Genomic DNA, 19,245 nt, shown 5'->3' with positions numbered 1-19,245 from the left:
CCCACTTGGTCCTGGTGAAATCTACCCAGATGAAATCTTAGGAAGACAGAGTATGTAAGACTCCAAATTTTACAACCTCTTTCTGGATTCAGAGTAATTACATTCCCTTCTTCAGAGCCAAGAAAAGTGAAGGGCAAAAGAGCTACAGAGGTCAACATACATTTACCACATTCTGACCACTGGATGGTAAGCAATGTGAAGGCAGGGACTGTGTCCATCTTGTTTACCAACACAATTCCTAGCACCATGCACACACAATGTCAGGCTCATATTGGGATTTCAGTAAACATTTGTGAATTAATAAATGAATAAGATTACAATGTGATGAAGAAAATAGATGTATCTTTGGGAGATCACCAGATAATGCTAACCATGAAAGTACTTGCCTTCTTTTTCTGGGGAGGGTTTTTCCTTTGTCCAAGTGATTCTCAAGGCTGAGAACATTACAACAAAAAGAAAAATTATTAGCCCCACTAACTGATGCAACTTCCACTTACCTTGATTCGTGAGCTAGGGTTCAGCATGATATACTTAATGGAACCTTGGATGTTCTCTGTCCAGGAGACTAGCCAAGTAACCTTGTTGTCATGTCGGACCTCTTTCCATTTATGTCCTGGAGGAGGAGAAGGAACCTTGGCATCTCTGTGGAAATAAAGCAGGAAAGCAGTGAAATGAGACGTGAGGAACAATTTCACCTTTTATGACCTGAAGTGGATAAATCTGCTGAGCATGTATTTCCAAGTTTCCTCCTGACCAGCCAATATATGATAAACACTTGGAGGTCTAAACATAGAAACACGGGGCAGCTCCCAAACAGTCCTCTGTAACATGGGGGAGATTCTCAACTACCAAGAACAAAGAAGACTGCCACTCCATTTCTTGCCGAAGGATGAACTGTGCTCACTTGCTACAGTTGATGATTATATCTTCAGGCATTATCCGTCTCTTGAGCATGCCCATTTTGGGATGGTTGCCACGGCCACGGAAAAGCCCAGGAGGTTCTATCTTGAAGTTGGCAATCCTCTCTCTGTGGTTATCCATAATACAGAAGCCATATTCTTTCAGTAATTTTTCATTCTCCTCTTTGATTTTCTGAAAGATAGCAAGGAAATACACAAAAGAGATTCAAACCACCATTCTCAACTCATAAATTCTTAGCTCTTATGTGAGAACATGTCAAGGTATAGACAAGTCTAAAAATTACAAAGAAACTAATTCAAATAAAGGAAAACCTAGGAGATTTTTTAACTTAAATACAATAAAATTCCCCCATGTGAAAAGCATTTCATATAGGTTTTCAAGTGCAAACAAACCTATTATGGATTCTCCCCCAGCACATGGGTATATGTATTTTATACTTTGTGATCCTTGCTCCAAAAAGGGAGGATATGGAGCCTCCATACCCTTTGCTGACTCTTTATTCATATTACACTTAGCAATTCAACTGAACTAAGTCCTGCTGCCTTGTGAGTAGAAACGGATCCTAAACTTGCTGGCAACAGGTATCCCTGGCAGAGACTCTTGACAAGGTGACACTTACAAAAACTTCCCTAAAGTGGTTTTTAATTTGAAAAACCCTGAAGTGAAAAATAAACCTAATTTCACTAATTTTGAATACTGGGGAGAAGACTAAGCTGAGACTGAAAAGTCTGATGCAGGTAAGATTCTGATGATTCTATGGTAAAAGAGTTATATAAAGACAATGGCTTAAATTATACAAACACACAAGTTTACTACGTTGAAAATACGAGGCTTTGAATTGCAAAGAATTCCTTAAAATCCTTAACTTCTGGACCTCTGATTTAAAATACTACTACTAATAACCTAACTCCAGCCTGGACTCCTCTAGATCAAGGGATGGCAAACTTTTTCTAGATAGAAAATCTTTTAGGCTTGAGGGCCACACAGCCTCTGCTGCAATTACTCAACTTTGCCACTGTCGCATGAAAGCAGCCACAGGTAATACGTAAACAAGTAGATGTAGCTGAGTTCCAATTACACATTCTTATAAAAATAAACAGCCTATAGCCTGCCTACCACTACTCTAGAAAAAAGTGACATCCCAGCTGGATACTAGAAAGATCCTTCAGGAATGAGGCTGGCCAAAACCAGAAGATGAAGACTGATAAGTGTGGCTAGATTCCAGAGTAAGAGAGATCAAAGATCGGGGGGTGTGGTAGGGAGCAGGTGGTGAGTGTGTGTGTTGAGTGTACATGGCCAATATTATTTTATCTGTCTTAAATCACTAATATCCAGGAGCTACTGTGGGTCAGATCTGCCCATCCTTAAATATTGTATTATTGGAGCTACTGGCTGGCTTTTAGTCAGGAGAACACTAGAGTTCTTATACTGAGCCATTAAACATTGTCCTTTATTCATAACTTTCAGTCTACATAAAACCCTTAAGAAAATTTAAACTTTACTAGGCTGAGAATCCTAAAGGTGTTATAGAGCCATGTGAAATTACTGAAGTCAAACTGTTCTGTAAGAACCAAGAAGAAAATTAGATAAAATAATCACAATCCCCAAATTCTTCCAAGGTTTAAGAAATTCTGCAGTACCTGTTTCTCTTCCTTGCTCATCTGTTTCCGAGCTTCTGACTGGGCTTTGAAATACTGGCTCATCTGGGTAAAATCACATTTGCTTAGGTTGGTAATAATATTCTTCTCTTCATTGGTCATTTCCTAGTTAAAAGAAAAGGGAAGAAAGAAGAACTGATAAGACCTCAGGTTTCTTTGCAATTATAGCAAAGGATCACACTTTCAGTCAAAAGGTATCTGGAGAGGCAGTCAATCTAAATTGAGTGAGTTTTGGGTGGAGGAAAAAAAAGAGAGAGACAATTTTACTACTTCGTTCTATCATAAAAATATGTATTTGATAGAAAAACACGTCAAACGACATCATTGAAAAAGGAAACTCTTACGTAGTTTCTTAAGACTCCTTGGCATATTGCCACAGTCCCTTAAGCATATGAATGTCCCAGCTGGAGACACATGAATATGTATCATTCATTTTAATAATGAGAGAAATAGTCCCCTATTCATTCTCTCTTAGAAACACTATCCCTGCTCTATTCATTTATTAAATCTGACTTCCAGGGCTATTCAGAAGGTAAATTTCAGCTCAGGCTTCTGTTCACATTATTCAAATTGAGAATAATGAAATTGTTTAAAATTACCTAGGTAGACATAGGATATGTGGTTTTAAGAGCAGAAAGTACCCAAAGCTAATGAGCAAGAATTAAGAGGGAATGGGACAACACTAACCTATCTATCTTTCTTTTGCAATGACAGAGAGCAAGCAGTCCTGCAGAGAAAAACTTTCTTTTGTGCAACTGGAGCTGAGTTTTTCTGTTTGGCCTGATCTGATAAACAGCCCCTTACAGCCCTATGAGAGCTAGGAGGAAAGAAATGTAGGTATTCTTGTTGGATAGAAACCCTGTATAATATAGTAAATGAACAGAAAAAAAAAAAAACACTTTAATACAACAAAATTCATAAAACTCAAGTTTTACATCAGGGATTTTTGGGGGATAAAATTATAGCTTATTACTTAGTAGTTTGATCAATATTTTTGCAAGATGCTAGGATATTAATACACAGGCTACAATACCTTTCTCCAGTCTTTAAAGAAATTTTTCCTAAATATTTCCTTAGTAGTATATTCATGGTCGAGCATTTTTGCAAAGAATGTAGCTACTTCTTCTGCTTTGGGGCTCAGCTTCATGACTTTACCTAGAGAAAAAAGTAGTTCCAAAAAATAAGGTGTGGAGTATTCATGTTCTGAGTGTAAACACTGTGGCTCTGGAGACGGCTGCTGTAATAATGGTTTACCTTCCCAAGGAATGTATATATAAAGGTCTGGTGACACACAGTAACAACAACAACAAAGACAGTATACTGATTTTTATCTACTTGTATGAATTCTCCTTCTCTTTATCAGATATTTACCTGGGTCATTCTCTGGAGACTATGCCAGTAAATTGTTCCCAGGAGCCTGCTCAGAACAGGGATGACCTGGGGGAGGCCCAGTCACTCTTCCTTTTCCTTTCAGCAAGCAGGGTCCTTTACACCTCTTCAATGGTTTTTAAAAATCAAATCCTCAGAGGGACTCCTGCCACTGCTAAGCTAAACAGCTTCTGTTCAAGAAGGGGAGGAAAGGATAGGGCAGGGATTGGAAGAAAGGAATTGTGGGGAAAAGAAATAGGCATCTTTCTTCTTAAAGTTAGGTGGGTGGAATATGAATAGAAAATATATATTCATAGCAGGCAAGCCCAGATATCCCGTATGAAAAGGTAAACAAGACCTTCCTCTAGAACCCTGCTACTCAAAGTTTGCTTCACAGACCAGCAGTATTGGCATCACATGGGAGTTTGGTAGAAATGTAGAATCTCAGACTCCACCCTAGACCTAATGAATCAGAAAGTGCATTTTAACAAGACCCCCAAAGATGGCTTGTGTACACACTGGAGTCTGAGATGCTCTGGAACACAGGCATTACGAGGTTGCCTCTCTCAGGGAAAAAGGACTCATCCAGAGCACAGGGATGACAGGAGTTCTTGGCATTGTACACGTTTCTCCACTGCCTTACGATTACATAGGTACCAAGGATTTTCACATTCATTGTAGAAAACTAAAACTTAAGAAATACATTCATTCCAAAACTCAGAGAACATCTCATCTCATGATGGTTGGGAAATTATCATCCTCGATTGTAGGGATGTAGGGAATTGCAGCCCAAAATTGAAACTTTCAGTGTAGACAGAACCTGCTTGAAGTCCATAACTTAAAAGGCCAATAGGTGGCGCCACTTTCCCTCTCAACCTCCCATCTGCCTTTGAAAGAAGACACTTGGGGAGGACAGGCTTTCAAGGATTTCCTACACTTTTTCAGAACTCTCCCACCTCAGGTCTGAACCAGCACTGCCAGTTAAGTTATAACATGCTTCCAATATAAGGGAAAACATTAAGACACTAACAATAAAATAAATAAAATGGCAAGAAAGAATGTAAACTGTTCCTGGGTCTATTTGGTATAAACTAAATATTAACAGTACTTAAAAACAAAACAAAAACAGAAAAAGAGACTTTATGGGAAATTTTACTGAATTTTGTTCCAGTAGAGGAAGCAAGTTTGACACCTCCTGTTTTAGATAAGCTGTCAAAAAGATGAAATGACAGCTCCTAGCAGCAGAGGGGTAGGGAGGATGACTTCAAGGTTCCTGGCAATGATAGTGCTTTGCGGAAATGGCCGAGCTCCAGGAAGAAGAAATGCTGAGTCAGAGCTGAAAACTGGAGGTTCTCAGAGGCCATTCACTGCCTCAGCCAGCTCATGCCCGACCTCCTGGCAGGTGCTGTATAAGAGTCTGAGAATTCTCTTCCCTAGAGAGTAGGCAGGACTGACAGTAACAATTTGGACCAGTAAGTCAGACTTCTTAACTTACTGCAGGGTGGGAGTTTACCTAACCAAAGAAACCCCAGAAAGAAGACTAACTGAGAAAACGTGAGAGCCCTGGAGCTGGAGCTCCTGTAACGGAGGACTGAGAAGGAATATGGGAAGGGGCCAGGGCAACCAATGATAACTGGCTTCCTATCTTGAAAAGTAAGAGAAACCCAAAGGCTAAGGAAAATAATCTAACTTCCCTTCCAATCACTTTGAACCTCAAAGTGAGGCTTTACCAGTTGAGCTTTCTAAAACTCTTGGTAAACCCAGACTAGAGTTACAGAATAACTGCATGTTTGATTGTCTAGGCTCCTTCTCTTCATTGGAGTTTTGGCTTTGGGTCACATTTAAGAGTTTCCAGGAATGACCCACTGTGAGGGCTGACTGCAGAACTCTGTCCTGTGCTCTTCAGTTAATACAGGTTAGAATGTTTATCTGATGCAAGAAACTGTCATTAAGGCTGTAAGGGACAGACTATAAACACCATGAGATCAGGGATTTGTCAATATTGTCCACTGCTGGGTCTTGGGTGTCTGTATACAGACAGGCACACTGAATAAATACAATTTTTAAAAAATGAATTCCAGCTTGCCAAGTCTGACGTATCTGTCACTAGCAAGACCCAGCCTTTTCGTATAAACTACCACCCTTGACCTATAAGCATCCATGACCTGAGGCCACTGCTGGTGGACAGCATTTTCAGCATTTCTCCTGCCATGTGCTTCTCAAAGTTTGTTCAATAAACCACTTGGTTCAGAAGCACTCAATACCATTCTACACCTACTAAAAGGGCCCAGATCCACCTGGTGGATCTAAAGCAAATAAGGGTTTGAGGAACAACACTCTAGCCATTTCTGGAGAGAACTCTTGGAATGAGGGAAATCAGTAGCACATTACTTTCTGCACACTGCTACACTGCCAACAAGGGAGCATCAAAGACTACTCTCAAATTTTTCAACCCAAGGACAGAAATACCAATGACAGTTAATAGAAAATTCTGGGGGTTCTAAGAGAACTAGACAGGACATTTTTTCAAAGCAGTTATTCAGACTTGACTGCACAAAGGGCAAAGGCATAGTGGTGTGCTATGTAGAGTGAGTGATAGACACCTACCAGCTCCAACTAGAGGTTGAGGGTAGACTAATTAACCCTCAACTGAGTACTAAATACTATTTCTAGTGATGAGCAGCTTGTCAGCTAGCATTGTATCACTAAAATAAAATACTACCATTCAGGTAAGGCTGTTTTAATAGTAGCTTTAGAAATAAAAGTTCAGATAAAAACATTTAGCTTGTGGTCCAAGTGCTGTGAGCTATGCAGGTGGACCTTTTGGAGACCACGTAGATAAGAAATTAATAGCCTCTTTTTCACAGCACTTTTTCTGCACCAAACAGGCCTTTAAGTAAACACCTGATTATCCTTCCCTCAAACTACATGGTAACAAAAAACCAAAATGAAGTACACAAAAAAGAATATTTTGCATAAGATCCTTCCTCACTTTCTATTCCTAAATAGAATCAAACTCTTTCCTTGGCCAGGAATTGGACAACCTCGGAACTCACCATCATAGTAAAACTTGACACTCTCTGGAAGAGGTTCATATGGTGGAGCAAATACAGGACCTTTATGTTCTAGGAATTTCCACTTGATGCCTTCAGGATAGCGCTCTTCTTCCCACCTTTCAAAGACAAAGTACAATCTCACTGAGTGATCACTTCACCTAATATAAAGATTATCATCTATTAAATGCCAAAATAATTATCAGCTCAATTGACTGGTGATCTGGATTGACTCTGGGCCCCACATTCAAGGCCTGGGTCAAAATAATCAGTATCTTTCACTTTGAAAAAGCCAATACTCACAATAAATAAGATGGAATACTCAGGTGAGTGGAGGAAAATACATTTCAGCAGTTTAGTTCAAAGATAATGGGTACATGAGATCATTACTCAGCAACGAATCAGGATGAAAATAAAAACAGCTTTTTGTTATCACACAGTGTAATAGTAAACCACAATGGTGTACATGACAGAGATATTATTTATGCTGATGATACACAGGAAAAGGCCTCTTGGGAATGGAGATGCCAGGTGAAGGTACAGGGGAAAACAATCTTCTGAGAAAGTACATAATGGAACAGAACACTGGAAAATAATAGTTGAGTTGGGGTATATTGAGTTTAAGGTAGTTACAGGTAATTTAGAGCAATCTAGGAGACACTGACAAGTGAATGTAAAGCGCAGCGGAAACAACTTTTTAAAAAACTTTTTATTTAAAAAATGATCAAACATACAGAAAATCAGAGAGTAAGATGTAGAATACCATATACTCATCACCTATGTACAATTGTTAGTGTTATGCTAAGTTTCCTTTTTTTTTTTCTGAACCATTTCAAGCAAATTACAGATATAATATCGACCTTTAAATATTTTAGCAAACATCTCTATAAAAATAAGGATATTTTCTCATATAGCTATAATAATATTATCACATGTAACAAAAGTAATAGTTCCCTAGTATCATTCTAATATCCAGACCATATTTAATAATTCCAATTACATCCCAAGTGTGTTTTATAGTCTAGGATACAATTAAGGACCACACATTGCAATGGGTTATGTCTAAATCTTTCTTTCTCTAAAATTAGACAGATCTTCTCACCATCACCAACACCATTCTGTTTTTTAAAGAGTCAGTCAGTTGTCTTATAGATAGAACACTTAAAAGCATCACAGATTTTAATATTCACTATTTCTGTCTTAAAATGAAAAGCCCTACAGACCTACAGAATTATTCTGAAGGCCAATTATGCATAGTCTATTACTTCCCACCATTTCCCGACTCCAATATTCTGAAATTCAGAAACATCAAATAAAAATTACATGTATCAAAACTATGCTGTAACAATAGCATTACTATAAAACCAAGATCAACATATACGGTCAAATCATTTTTGACAAGGGTGCCAAGACCGTTCAGTGGAGAAAGGAATCTTTTTAACAAATGGTGTTGGGGAAACTGGGTATTCACATGCAAGAGGATGAAATTGGGTTTTTACCTTACACTCTATACAAAAATTAACTCAAAATGTATCAAAGACCCAAATGTAAGAGCTAAAACTATAAAACTCTTAGAAGAAAACATAAGGCAAAAGTTTCATGACACCGGATTCAGAAATAATTTCTTAGATATGACACTAAAAGCAGAGGCAACAAGAGAAAAATTAGATAAACTAGACTATTAGATTAAAAACTATGCATCAAAGGACATAATCAACAGAGTGAAAAGGCAACCTAAGGAATGAGAGAAAATATTCACTAAGCATATATTTGATAAGGAGTTAATTATCTACACTATATAAAGAACTACAACTCAACAAAAAACAAACCCACCCAATTAAAAAATAGGCAAAGAACTTGAATAGACATTTCTCCAAAGATAAATATAGACGGCCAGTAAACATCTGAAAAAATGCTCAACATCACCAATCACTAGGAAAATATAAATCAAAACCATGAGATACTACTCATACCCATTAGGACAACTACTATTAAAAACAAAAACAAACCATAAATAACAAGTGTTGATGAGGATATGAAGAAATTATAACTTTTGTGCACTGCTGATGGGAACGTAAGCAGGTGCAGCTGTGGAAAACAATATGGCAGTTCTTCCAAAAGTTAAACATAGAATTACCATTTGATCTAGTTTATTTCACTTCTGGGAATATACTCGAGGACTGAAAGCAGGTATTCAAACAAGTATTTGTACACAAATGTGCATAGCAGCTCTATTCACAACTGCCAAAAGGTAGAAACAATCAAGTATTCACCAACAGATGAATGAATAAACAAAATGTGGTCCATACATACAACGGATTATTATTCATCCTTAAAAAGTAAGGAAATTCTGGCTATAACATGGATGAATCTTGAAGACACTTTGTTAAGTGAAATAATCCAGTTACAAAAGGTCCGATATTGCACAAAGCCACTTATACGAAGGGCCTACAGTAATCAAATTCACAGAGACAGAAAGCAGAATGGTGGTTGGCAAGGGGAAAAGGAGGATGAAGGAAACATATTTAACAGAATTTTCAGTTTGGTAAGATGAAGAGAGTTCTGGAGATGGATGGTGGTGGGGAATCACTGCACAAAAATGTGAATGTTCTTAATGCCACTTAACTGCACACTTGAAAAATGGTTAAGATGGTAAATTGTATGTTTTTGTATTTTACCACTGTTAAAAATAATTTTTCAAAAAACTCTCAAAGTCAAGATTTAATAAAATCTTAGACCTGGAAAAAACATTAAGAATCCTCTATAATCAACCTACCACTACCACTTTGCAGATAGGAAACTGGGAGGATCATTCAACTAGATGTTAACACAGAAAGGCCTGGATGCAGAAACCACTCCACCCACAGAATCTGTTACTCTCCAAATCGGAGAAAATGCGTATGTATGAGCATATGTTATGCATGTGTGCATGTATGTAGGAGCAATTACAAAAAGCCTATCAACAGCAGTCACAGAATAACTATGTGGGAATCCAGAATGTCGTGTTTTCCTTTGCCCTAGGACTTGGTTCCATTCTTCTTATCAACTCCACTGCTTCTTTAACTAAAATTCCAAGCTTTTTCTAATTCCTTCTATTCCATCATGTTCATGCTGAGGACTCCCAGTAACTTCTTTACCATTTAAGCAAATTGAGAGATTCACTCAATACTAAATCCTTAGTTTAAACAGAAAGAATATATCCTCCAACAGGCTGGTATCACTGGATCAACAACTACTACTACACAAATAAAAACAACAGTGTTGGCCCTTTAGGCCCCCATTAACGTTTGACCAGGAAAATTAAGAAAAACATGTACTTAACCTCACCCAACACCAGCAACAAACTCCCCAATTTCTAAGTCTTTTCACGAAAAATCATCTATTTAGTGTAAACATGGGACTTAGCTCCAACAGGTCAGCCCCAACACAAAGTGTACTTAAAGCACAGCTGAATCCCTATACAGCTACAATGGGTCACATTAAAAATAAGGGCAATTTGGGCTAAATAGGTTTTTATGGATGAGCCTGAGCACACTGCCACCACCTGTAACACCACTTGTTTCTATGAATTAAGCTATATATATATGAAACGTTCTTCATATATGAAGAAAATATGACATGGTAAGGAAATCCACAGGGATCCCAACCATTCTCCCATCCCCACAATTACCAAAGAGGGAGAGAAAAGGCTCAAAGTTACTTTCTTTTTGGCAAGATGAACAAATCTACAGACTTTGGGGGAAGCAAAAGATGTGCACATTTGCCAACCTGGCAAACTGTGTAATTCTCCTTTAGTGAGAAACATTAAAAATTAGAATATCTGCCATTCAAACTCCCTGAGTAGCCTGTCAGGGACAATCACTAAGGACTGCACCACTGACTTCAGCATCTAACAGGCAGCTTATAGTGATAGAAGGAAAGGACAAGTAATTGGTTAAGAGGCTAATCATTTCTGTTCTGTACATTTTAAGACTAACTTAAACCAAAACAAGAATAAAAACCATTAAATCATGGTCTCTCATAATTAATGTGTGGCAACACTGGTAAGAATTTCAAACAAAAAAGCCAAATTAGGCTGTTAGACCCTTCAAGCGTACCTAATTCCACACCCAGACACACAAGGCTGGATCAGAAGAAGAGTACATCCGCTCCCAAGCCCAACAAGAGCCAAGATGCCAAAGGAAGGGGGAAGAGAGCAGGGAGCTTGTCATGACAAAGACACGAACTGGTTCATTCAACAATCAACACACACTTACTGCGTACCCACCGCAGAACCCTCAGGGAGGTAACAAGACTAATGAATTACTAACTCACCACTTCCAATAATGCCCCCTGATTTATACAATCACTTCATTCTGTCTTAAAATTTTTTTTTATTTAAAGTGATAAAAACCTTTCAATATTCTATCACTGAAAACTCGGATTAGTTTCAAAGAAAAAAATAAATATGAATAAAAATAAATGCTCTTTTGTTTTCTTACTCTGACCCCTGGAAGGGCCTAGGATTCCTTTGCTCTGTATTTCTCTTTCTCAACACTTTTCTTCTAACTCCAGGCATGTCTACACCAACAATGCCAATCACATAGCTACGCTGAATGTTTCTGCTGCTGTAGCTCAGCTCCATGCAGCCACCTCCCTGATCACTGATGTCTTCCTCAGAGGTGCTGGCGAGATTATTGTTCTAAATTATAAAAGCTATAGGGTAAATGTATACCAATGGGTCTGGAATTCTACACACTCAAACTACAAACAGTGGTACCTCACAACTGGAAAAGAAAAATGGGAATGGGAGAAAGAAGGAAAGGAAACTGTCATTTTTTTCTAACTCACATACCTCTAAATCATTTGAATTTTTTCAACATAAATACAAATCATGTATTACTGATGCAGTAGCTAAATAATACAAAATTTTAAGAAAAATCATTATTAAAAATACATGTTAAGATGCTCAACATCAATTGTTAGAGAAATGCAAATCAAAACTACAATGAGATACCACTTCATACCAGTCAGAATGGCCATCATTTAAAAGTCTACACATGGTAAGTGCTAGAGAGGGTGTAGAGAAAAAAGGAACCTTGCTACACTGTTTGGTGGGAATGTAAATTGGCAGCTACTATGGAGGACAGCATGGAGATTCCTTAAAAAACTAAAAATAGACTTACCATATGATTCAGCAATTCCACTCCTGGGCATATATCCAGGGAAAAATATAATTCAAAAACACACATGCACCCCAGTGTTCACAGCAGCACTATTTACAATAGCCAAGACATGGAAACAACCTAAATGTCCATTGACAGATGACTGGATAAAGAAGATGTGGTATACATATACAATGGAATACTACTCAGCCATAAAAAGAATAAAATAACGCCATTTGCAGCAACATGGATGGACCTAGAGAGTGTCATTCTAAGTGAAGTAAGCCAGAAAGAGAAAGAAAAATGCCGTATGATATCGCTTATATGTGGAATCTAAAAAAGGACACAAATGAACTTATATACAAAACAAAAACAGACTGACAGACATAGAGAACAAACTTATGGTTACCAGGGGGTAGAAGGGATGGGAAGGGATAAATTGGGAATTCGAAAATTGCATCTCTTGGGGACTGATAGACATGTTAGCTATTTTGATTGTGGTAGTGGTTTCACTGGTATATACATCTATCAAAATTCATCAAATTGTACATTTGAAATATGTAGTGTTTACTGTATAGGAACCATACCACAATAAAGGTGTTAAAAAATACATTTATTTAAAAACTCTAAATATCAAAAAGTAACCTGCAATTGCCAAATTATCCTCCATTAAAGACTGAATCCTCAGTCCGCACAGTGAAGAATGCCTGTTTTCTCACATTTACAACCCTAGATAAGCTTTCCTAATTTGAGAGATATTAAAACAAAAAGAAGTCTCATTTATTATTTTTCTTTGCATCTTTCTTTGTTGCTTGTGAGGCTGACCATCTTTTAAGATATTTACTAATTGTTTATTTTCATTAATTGCCTTTTTTCACTTTTCTATCAGACTGTTCCTTTCATTATGTTTTAAAAGACCTTTTTTCATCTTAGAAATTTTAGCCCTCTGCACTGCAGTTTCCCTTAGAATTTCTTTTTAATGGCATGAGTTTCTTTATTTGCCATATAGAAGATTTTAATTTTGATGTATCGAATTTATAAATCTTTTCCTTATGGCTCCAGTTACATGCCTTGCTTCAAAAGCTCTTCATTATTCTACAATTATAAAAATATTCACCCGTTTCTTGTGGAGGTTATTTTTTAAATAGGCAATTTTCCCAACATGATTTATAAAATAATCCACATTTTCCCTATCATTTTAAATGCAACTTTCTTCATATGCTAAATTTTCATACATATAGAGGACTTCTGTAGTTTATTCTGTTCAGTAGGGTGGAATCTAGTTTTGAGATCCAATAGGATGAGAGCTAGTTAATGCTCTCACCAGGAACTCGAAAACTTACTTTAGAATGCTATTCTAGAGAGATTCTTTTAAGTACCTCCCTCTTCCCTCAAACATCAGGCTATTAATTTTAATAACTAAACATTCTTATTTAATTAGGCTGTAGAATCAAAGAGCTGAAATTTTAACCCAGCGCTGAGATGTTACCATTTCCACTTCTGTTCCTCTTCTTTCTTCGGCTTCTTTTTCTTGCTATCTGGCTCTGGAACTTTTTTATCTTTATCTTTATCCTTATTCTTGGGTTTTTTCAATTTACCGTCCTACAAAGAGACATGGGGAGAAAACACTTAAATAAGGACCAATCACATTTCTAGGAATAGTTCTGTGGGGGCATTAAGAAGAAAAATTGGTATTAAATAATATTAGAACTGGAGAGGTTCTCAAGTCCAAAACTCTCAATTTGATGGATGAATAAAAATTTACTGGCACTTTTCTCTAGGGCAGTATTTCCTAAAATGTCCTGATACATGATTACCGGAGAAGTTAAAACACTCACTCTGCAGAGGAAGAGTCTGGGAAACTGTACGTTTTTAGCCTCAGGGGAGTTGGGAAAGCACTGCTATAGAGAGTAATCCCAGTACATCATCCTCACTTACTTTAAAATCTACTCATCTTCAAATCTCTTCTAATACTATCAAATAATGGGTATAGGAGACTTTTTATATTAGATACTTAATACACAATTTGAGAGGAAAATTCCTGATTGAGTCTAGTGGGAAATACTTTATCACTGCTGTTTGCATACACAAAATTATGAAGCAAGAAGCAAGTATTTGGAAAGTCCTACAACAATTACCAATTTCTAGGATGGTATTTCTTTATGGTTCTTTGAACTGTGACCCTAGATGAGCTGTCACAGTGGCACCGAGAAAGAAGATCGAACATAAACAAGTACAATTCACCAACACAGGAGATAAAACTTCAAAACACACACATATCCAGATAAAAATGTGCTATTCCATAGGTGGGGTGCTCAACAGAATCTAAACTCTTCTGAACATTTTCCTTTGTCCTAACTATTCGAGATAACTTAAGTCTCTGTTCAGCAAGTTTTATATAGCTAGGAAAGGTAGTTTTGAGTTATTTTAAAATCAGTTACAGAGTGGCAGAACTTGAAAGAATTTTATAGACAGTTTGGTTTGGTCTCTTCCAGTTATAATCAAGGAAACTCTGAAACAGGTTTTGTCACTTGCTCAAAGTCAAAAAGCTGCTATTGACCATAATGAGAGCCCAAGTTTACCCGAAAAATAATTGAATGTGACTCATAGGGATGACTGAAATACATAAACACTAGGACATGATAGGATGGCAGTCAAGATAAATTCAGGGTCTTAAAGGAAATGGCCTTTGGTGTAGAAGGAAAGGGAAAGACTACAATGTCACACGTATTTTTAAATAGTAATGGAAAATATAAATGTGTAAGAGTGTCTGGGAGAAGAAAGAACTAGAGGATCACATTCATTCAGATAATGTTTACTGTTTAGGCTGAAACACATCACATAAAAAGGAAATGTTTTTCAGTTAAGACACTCTCTGAACAGCTTCTGAACAGGCATGCAGATGGTCCCATCAGGAAACTACTGGCTACGTTGTATGTTTTCAAGCCCCAAAATGGGATTATCAGTTACTGAGAGACTTTAGAACAATTCCCAGAAATGGGAAAAAACATAGCCAGCAAGTGAGGTTTAATGACTGATCTTGCCATCTGGGGTCCCTATCACCATAAGACTGGGTATTAACTCAGTCTTTCAGCCTGCATTTTTTCCCCTCCCCCTGTAGGGAGAGGGCTGTTAAATAGAACAATTAAATAAATGAAGTCAACCATTCTTTTTCCCAAATGGTTTTTAACAGTTATTACTAACCTCCTCCAAACTCAAGAGAAAGGTTTTATTTTTACATAACTGCAACATAAGCATAAAGGCGACAGAAGGCACAAAGAGCTCAAGTTTTGTATTTCTTTATAAACTAGTCTGTACTGATAATGTATGTTAAAGTGGAGTGACTATCATACTCAGTATTCAACATTTTACTCTCAGCCCCTTGAATTGACTCTCATAAACTTGAACTTCTGCCAAGAACAGGCTAGTTGTCAGAAAAACTACAGTTCCCTAAATCAAGGGCCTGATCATCTGCGGCTCACCTACTCATTCATATTCTTTGCATGATTTCATTAAAGACTTTTCTTCTTCCTTCGTGGAGTTAAAGGATCAGCAGAGTCCCACAGGAGGCAGGGTAATATGGCAGCTAGTGTGCTGGCTCCAGAATCAAACCACATGGGATCAAACCCCAGCTTTATCTCTTACTACCTACGTGACCTCGGGCAAATGAGTCAACCTCTCCACTCCTCAGTTTCTGCATGTGTATAATGGAGATATTAGTAGCAGTATTTATCTCTAAGGGTTGTTGTAAGGATTAAATGAAATGTTATCTATAAAGTGTAAAGAAGAGTGCCTGGCACACAGTAAGCAACTACTACATTTAAATTGAATTATTAATAGTATTTTTACTAATACTATGATAGATTATACTCTTAAAACTCACTATTCCTTACTATCACTATCTTTACTGATTTGACTTCACGCTTTTGAATCCACTTTGTCCAAGTCAGTGGCTAACCTCAAATGCAGCATAAGAACTAAGAACTCACTCAACCTCCTTCTCTTAGGAGAATGAAGGATTAAGACCCCTGTGAATTTCTGACATCTTTTTTTTTAATTACTCGCCCACAATTCTCTAGTACGAGAAATCGAAACTATCAAAAGAAGGAACCATATTCTTATATTTTAAATCTCCCACAAGCATCAAACAGAACCCTTATTAAAGTCCCTGAGTTGAAACTGAGATTCTAAGGAGGGTTACAAGCTAGGAGAAAAAAGAAAAATAGGAAGAGCATGTGTGTTCCAGACAGAGGGAACAGCATGTATTACACAAAGCTTTGAAGCACAAAAGAATCTGGTGTGGAAAAGAAACAAAGGAGGTCTGTGTGGCTGGAACAAAGTAAATTAGAGAAGAGGCATAAGATGAGTCCAGATGAGACTGTAAGCAAAAATATGATTTCTTGTTAACACTTCCCCTGTACATTGTACGAAGATGGCATAGTTTCTCCAAGAACATGTTAGCTGACAGCATAGCTATGGGTAGACACCCAGAAAGAATAAGAGAGATCTTAAAACTAATAGTGCCACACCTGCCATAATACACGTAAGAGTCTTTTCCACTGTTTCCTCTACAACAGAGCAATAAATTCCTAAAACCCATTAGCCTTCAAAAGTTGTTTTACGGGAAACTCACTATTCCAAACTCAGGCCCCAAAGGGCCTAAGTCTCTTTACTAACCTCTTCTTCCTCTAGTTTTCGTTTCTTCTCTTTCTTGGTATCTTCTGTTTTAATTTTCTTAGGTTTATAATCAGCACTAGAAAGGGGAACATGAATATGCAGTTAACACAATTGTGACTCAGTAGTTCTCACCAATAGAATTAGGACCTCCAAACTCTTCTTGGCGGCCTCCAAGGCAGGCGTGGTTGCTATTATTCATGGCTGGGCATTCTACAGTCAAGAACAGGAATGGAGAAAGTAAAGAAGGCCAGAACAAGAACCAACAGTTACAGCTCTATATAGAACAAAACAAACAACTTCATACTACACACAGGCCTGGAAGAAAAGCGGAATAGAGGGATATATACAGAAATAGACAAGACTATAAGTAGAAATCTGGGAAGCAAATGCACAGTGCAGCAATGGCTACCACAAAGGAATAACTGGCCGGAAAGGGGAGGAAAGAAATTCTCTGTGAATTCTGAATAAACACAAATGAGCTCACTAAGTATTTCCCTCCTCCCTTCCCACTCACTTTCTACCATAAATCCTTTGTACATTTCTAGAACATAACAAACTATAAAAGATCAAAAAATAATAAATAGGATTTAACCTCGTAAGAAAGAGGTACACATAAGCCTCAAATAACTGTTCTAAATTAACAGGAATTCTATTACTCCTATACGCTGAAACTTCCCTTAGAAGGTAGCTATAGGCACAGATCCTAGGGAAAACTGCTTTAACAGTGAAAACTTATCTGGGGTAAGTGATGATAAAGTAACTTAAATATCTCCATGAATTTTGAATTACCTGAAATACCAACAATAAAGTATGTATTTTTTAATAAGAAAAACAGTAAGAAAAATGTAAATACATATTCCTTCATTTAAGCCTCACATACACCTATTTATGTGCTTAGCGAACTCTACTTCTCGTAACTCAAAGAGAAATCAGTCACCCAGTCCATTAATCACAAATTCCTAATGAGTAAAATGTCAACTAATGCAGTTGTTCTGTGTACCGTGGAGACATACTTCACATTTATTCTCTAAACTCCTTTCTGTTTTCAAAAATCCAAGTAACAAATACTCACTCATCCTCGTCTCGAGGTCTCTTTAGTGGCTTCATGTCCTCTTTAGGAGGAGCAAAATAGCCATCATCTTCAGGTTCATCTTTAATTCGTGGAGGACTAAAGGGAAAAAACTGCTATTTTAATGAGTGTTGGAACATCAACATTATATAAAGTAATGCAAAGTAGAGATAAATTACCTCACTGAGAAGCAGCTAACAGAAGGATAACAACATACAATTGTACATATCATAAAGGTTTTCCATGAGCATTTTTTCTCAATTCTCACTACAACCTTGTGCATCAGAACCCTCATTTTACAGATGAACTGGTGACAGATATCAAGGTTTGGGGTTAGGACTCCTTACTCTCAGTATTCTTCCCACTACATCTTCGCTCTCTCTGCCAGCACCACCCACACCATAACAGGAACAAACCTAAATTGTGTCCTCGCCTTATTAGAGGGATCTACTGTGTATGTGACCCCACTAACAATCTGAATTGATTATTCTAGTGCTCCAAAAGCTAAAATATAGCTTTTATCAAAAAAAGAATAAAAATGTATTCCCCAAACTTGATACTTTAAAAGTTCTAAGGGAAAATAATCTTATTTATATGGGAAAATAAGCAAGCTGACATTATGCTAAATGAGAGGCCCAGAACAAAGCGAAGTAATTCTAAGCCAATTATTCGCTGTTCAACTTCCTCCTTTGGTTTACTTACTTTATACACAGAAGAGTGCCTTATCCTATTTTTAAGATTTTTCCTTCTGAATATAAAAAGATGATTCTGTTAGATAATTATCTTGAACCAAAAAGAAGGAAGAAGTTAAAAAACCAACAGGACCAGTAGTCACCACAACCTGGAGTGCCCCTTGGCCTGGCACATCTTATTAGAAACTCGTTGCTCCCAGCCAGAAACACCTACAGAGATACCTCAGTACAAGGAATGGCCTCCTGACACGAAGTCACCCATCTCTATCTAAGAGTGCCAAGGGATTAGCATCCAGATTCAGCTGCCAAAGAAGTCAGGATATTCATGGGGTTTCAATGATGCTACTCACTCACTCCCCAAGCATACTGGATCCCCTTGCTTGCAACTGAATCTGAATGTTTAAGAGATTAATCTTTTCCTTCCTTATTTATGCACATTCCTCGAAATGCTGACCTCTATAGTTTCTTTCTCCCCACCACTGAAATCACTGCACAACCCACAGGTCCAAAATACCCAAAAGCTTTGCACTAGAAAGAAAGAAACAGTTTAAGTTAAGTTAATGCTAGATTCTAGTATTATCGTTGAGTGAAGTTACAAACATGTGAGGTTACTAGGCCTGAGGAAAGAATTTCTAAAACAATTACCAGAAAACTGTGACCTAG

General features: G+C 37.4%; 1 protein-coding gene across 1 annotated transcript in view; it reads right to left on the bottom strand.

Annotated features, from left to right (window-relative positions):
• Window positions 1–19,245, bottom strand: part of TOP1 (DNA topoisomerase I) — an 80,369-nt gene that overhangs the window by 18,058 nt on the left and 43,066 nt on the right. Inside the window, exons 6-13 of the mRNA XM_006202539.3 lie at window positions 17,894–17,989; window positions 16,822–16,897; window positions 13,634–13,746; window positions 7,004–7,119; window positions 3,613–3,734; window positions 2,562–2,684; window positions 905–1,092; window positions 498–642 (exon numbers count right to left, since the gene is read on the bottom strand). Coding sequence (XP_006202601.1) covers window positions 498–642; window positions 905–1,092; window positions 2,562–2,684; window positions 3,613–3,734; window positions 7,004–7,119; window positions 13,634–13,746; window positions 16,822–16,897; window positions 17,894–17,989 — 979 coding nt within the window. The remainder of the gene's footprint in view (window positions 1–497; window positions 643–904; window positions 1,093–2,561; window positions 2,685–3,612; window positions 3,735–7,003; window positions 7,120–13,633; window positions 13,747–16,821; window positions 16,898–17,893; window positions 17,990–19,245) is intronic.

The sequence above is a fragment of the Vicugna pacos genome, chromosome 19 (genome assembly GCF_048564905.1).
Source record: "Vicugna pacos chromosome 19, VicPac4, whole genome shotgun sequence".
NCBI lineage: Eukaryota > Metazoa > Chordata > Mammalia > Artiodactyla > Camelidae > Vicugna > Vicugna pacos.
Note: the sequence above shows the minus strand (reverse complement) of the source record. Positions and strands in the feature narration are given on the sequence as shown.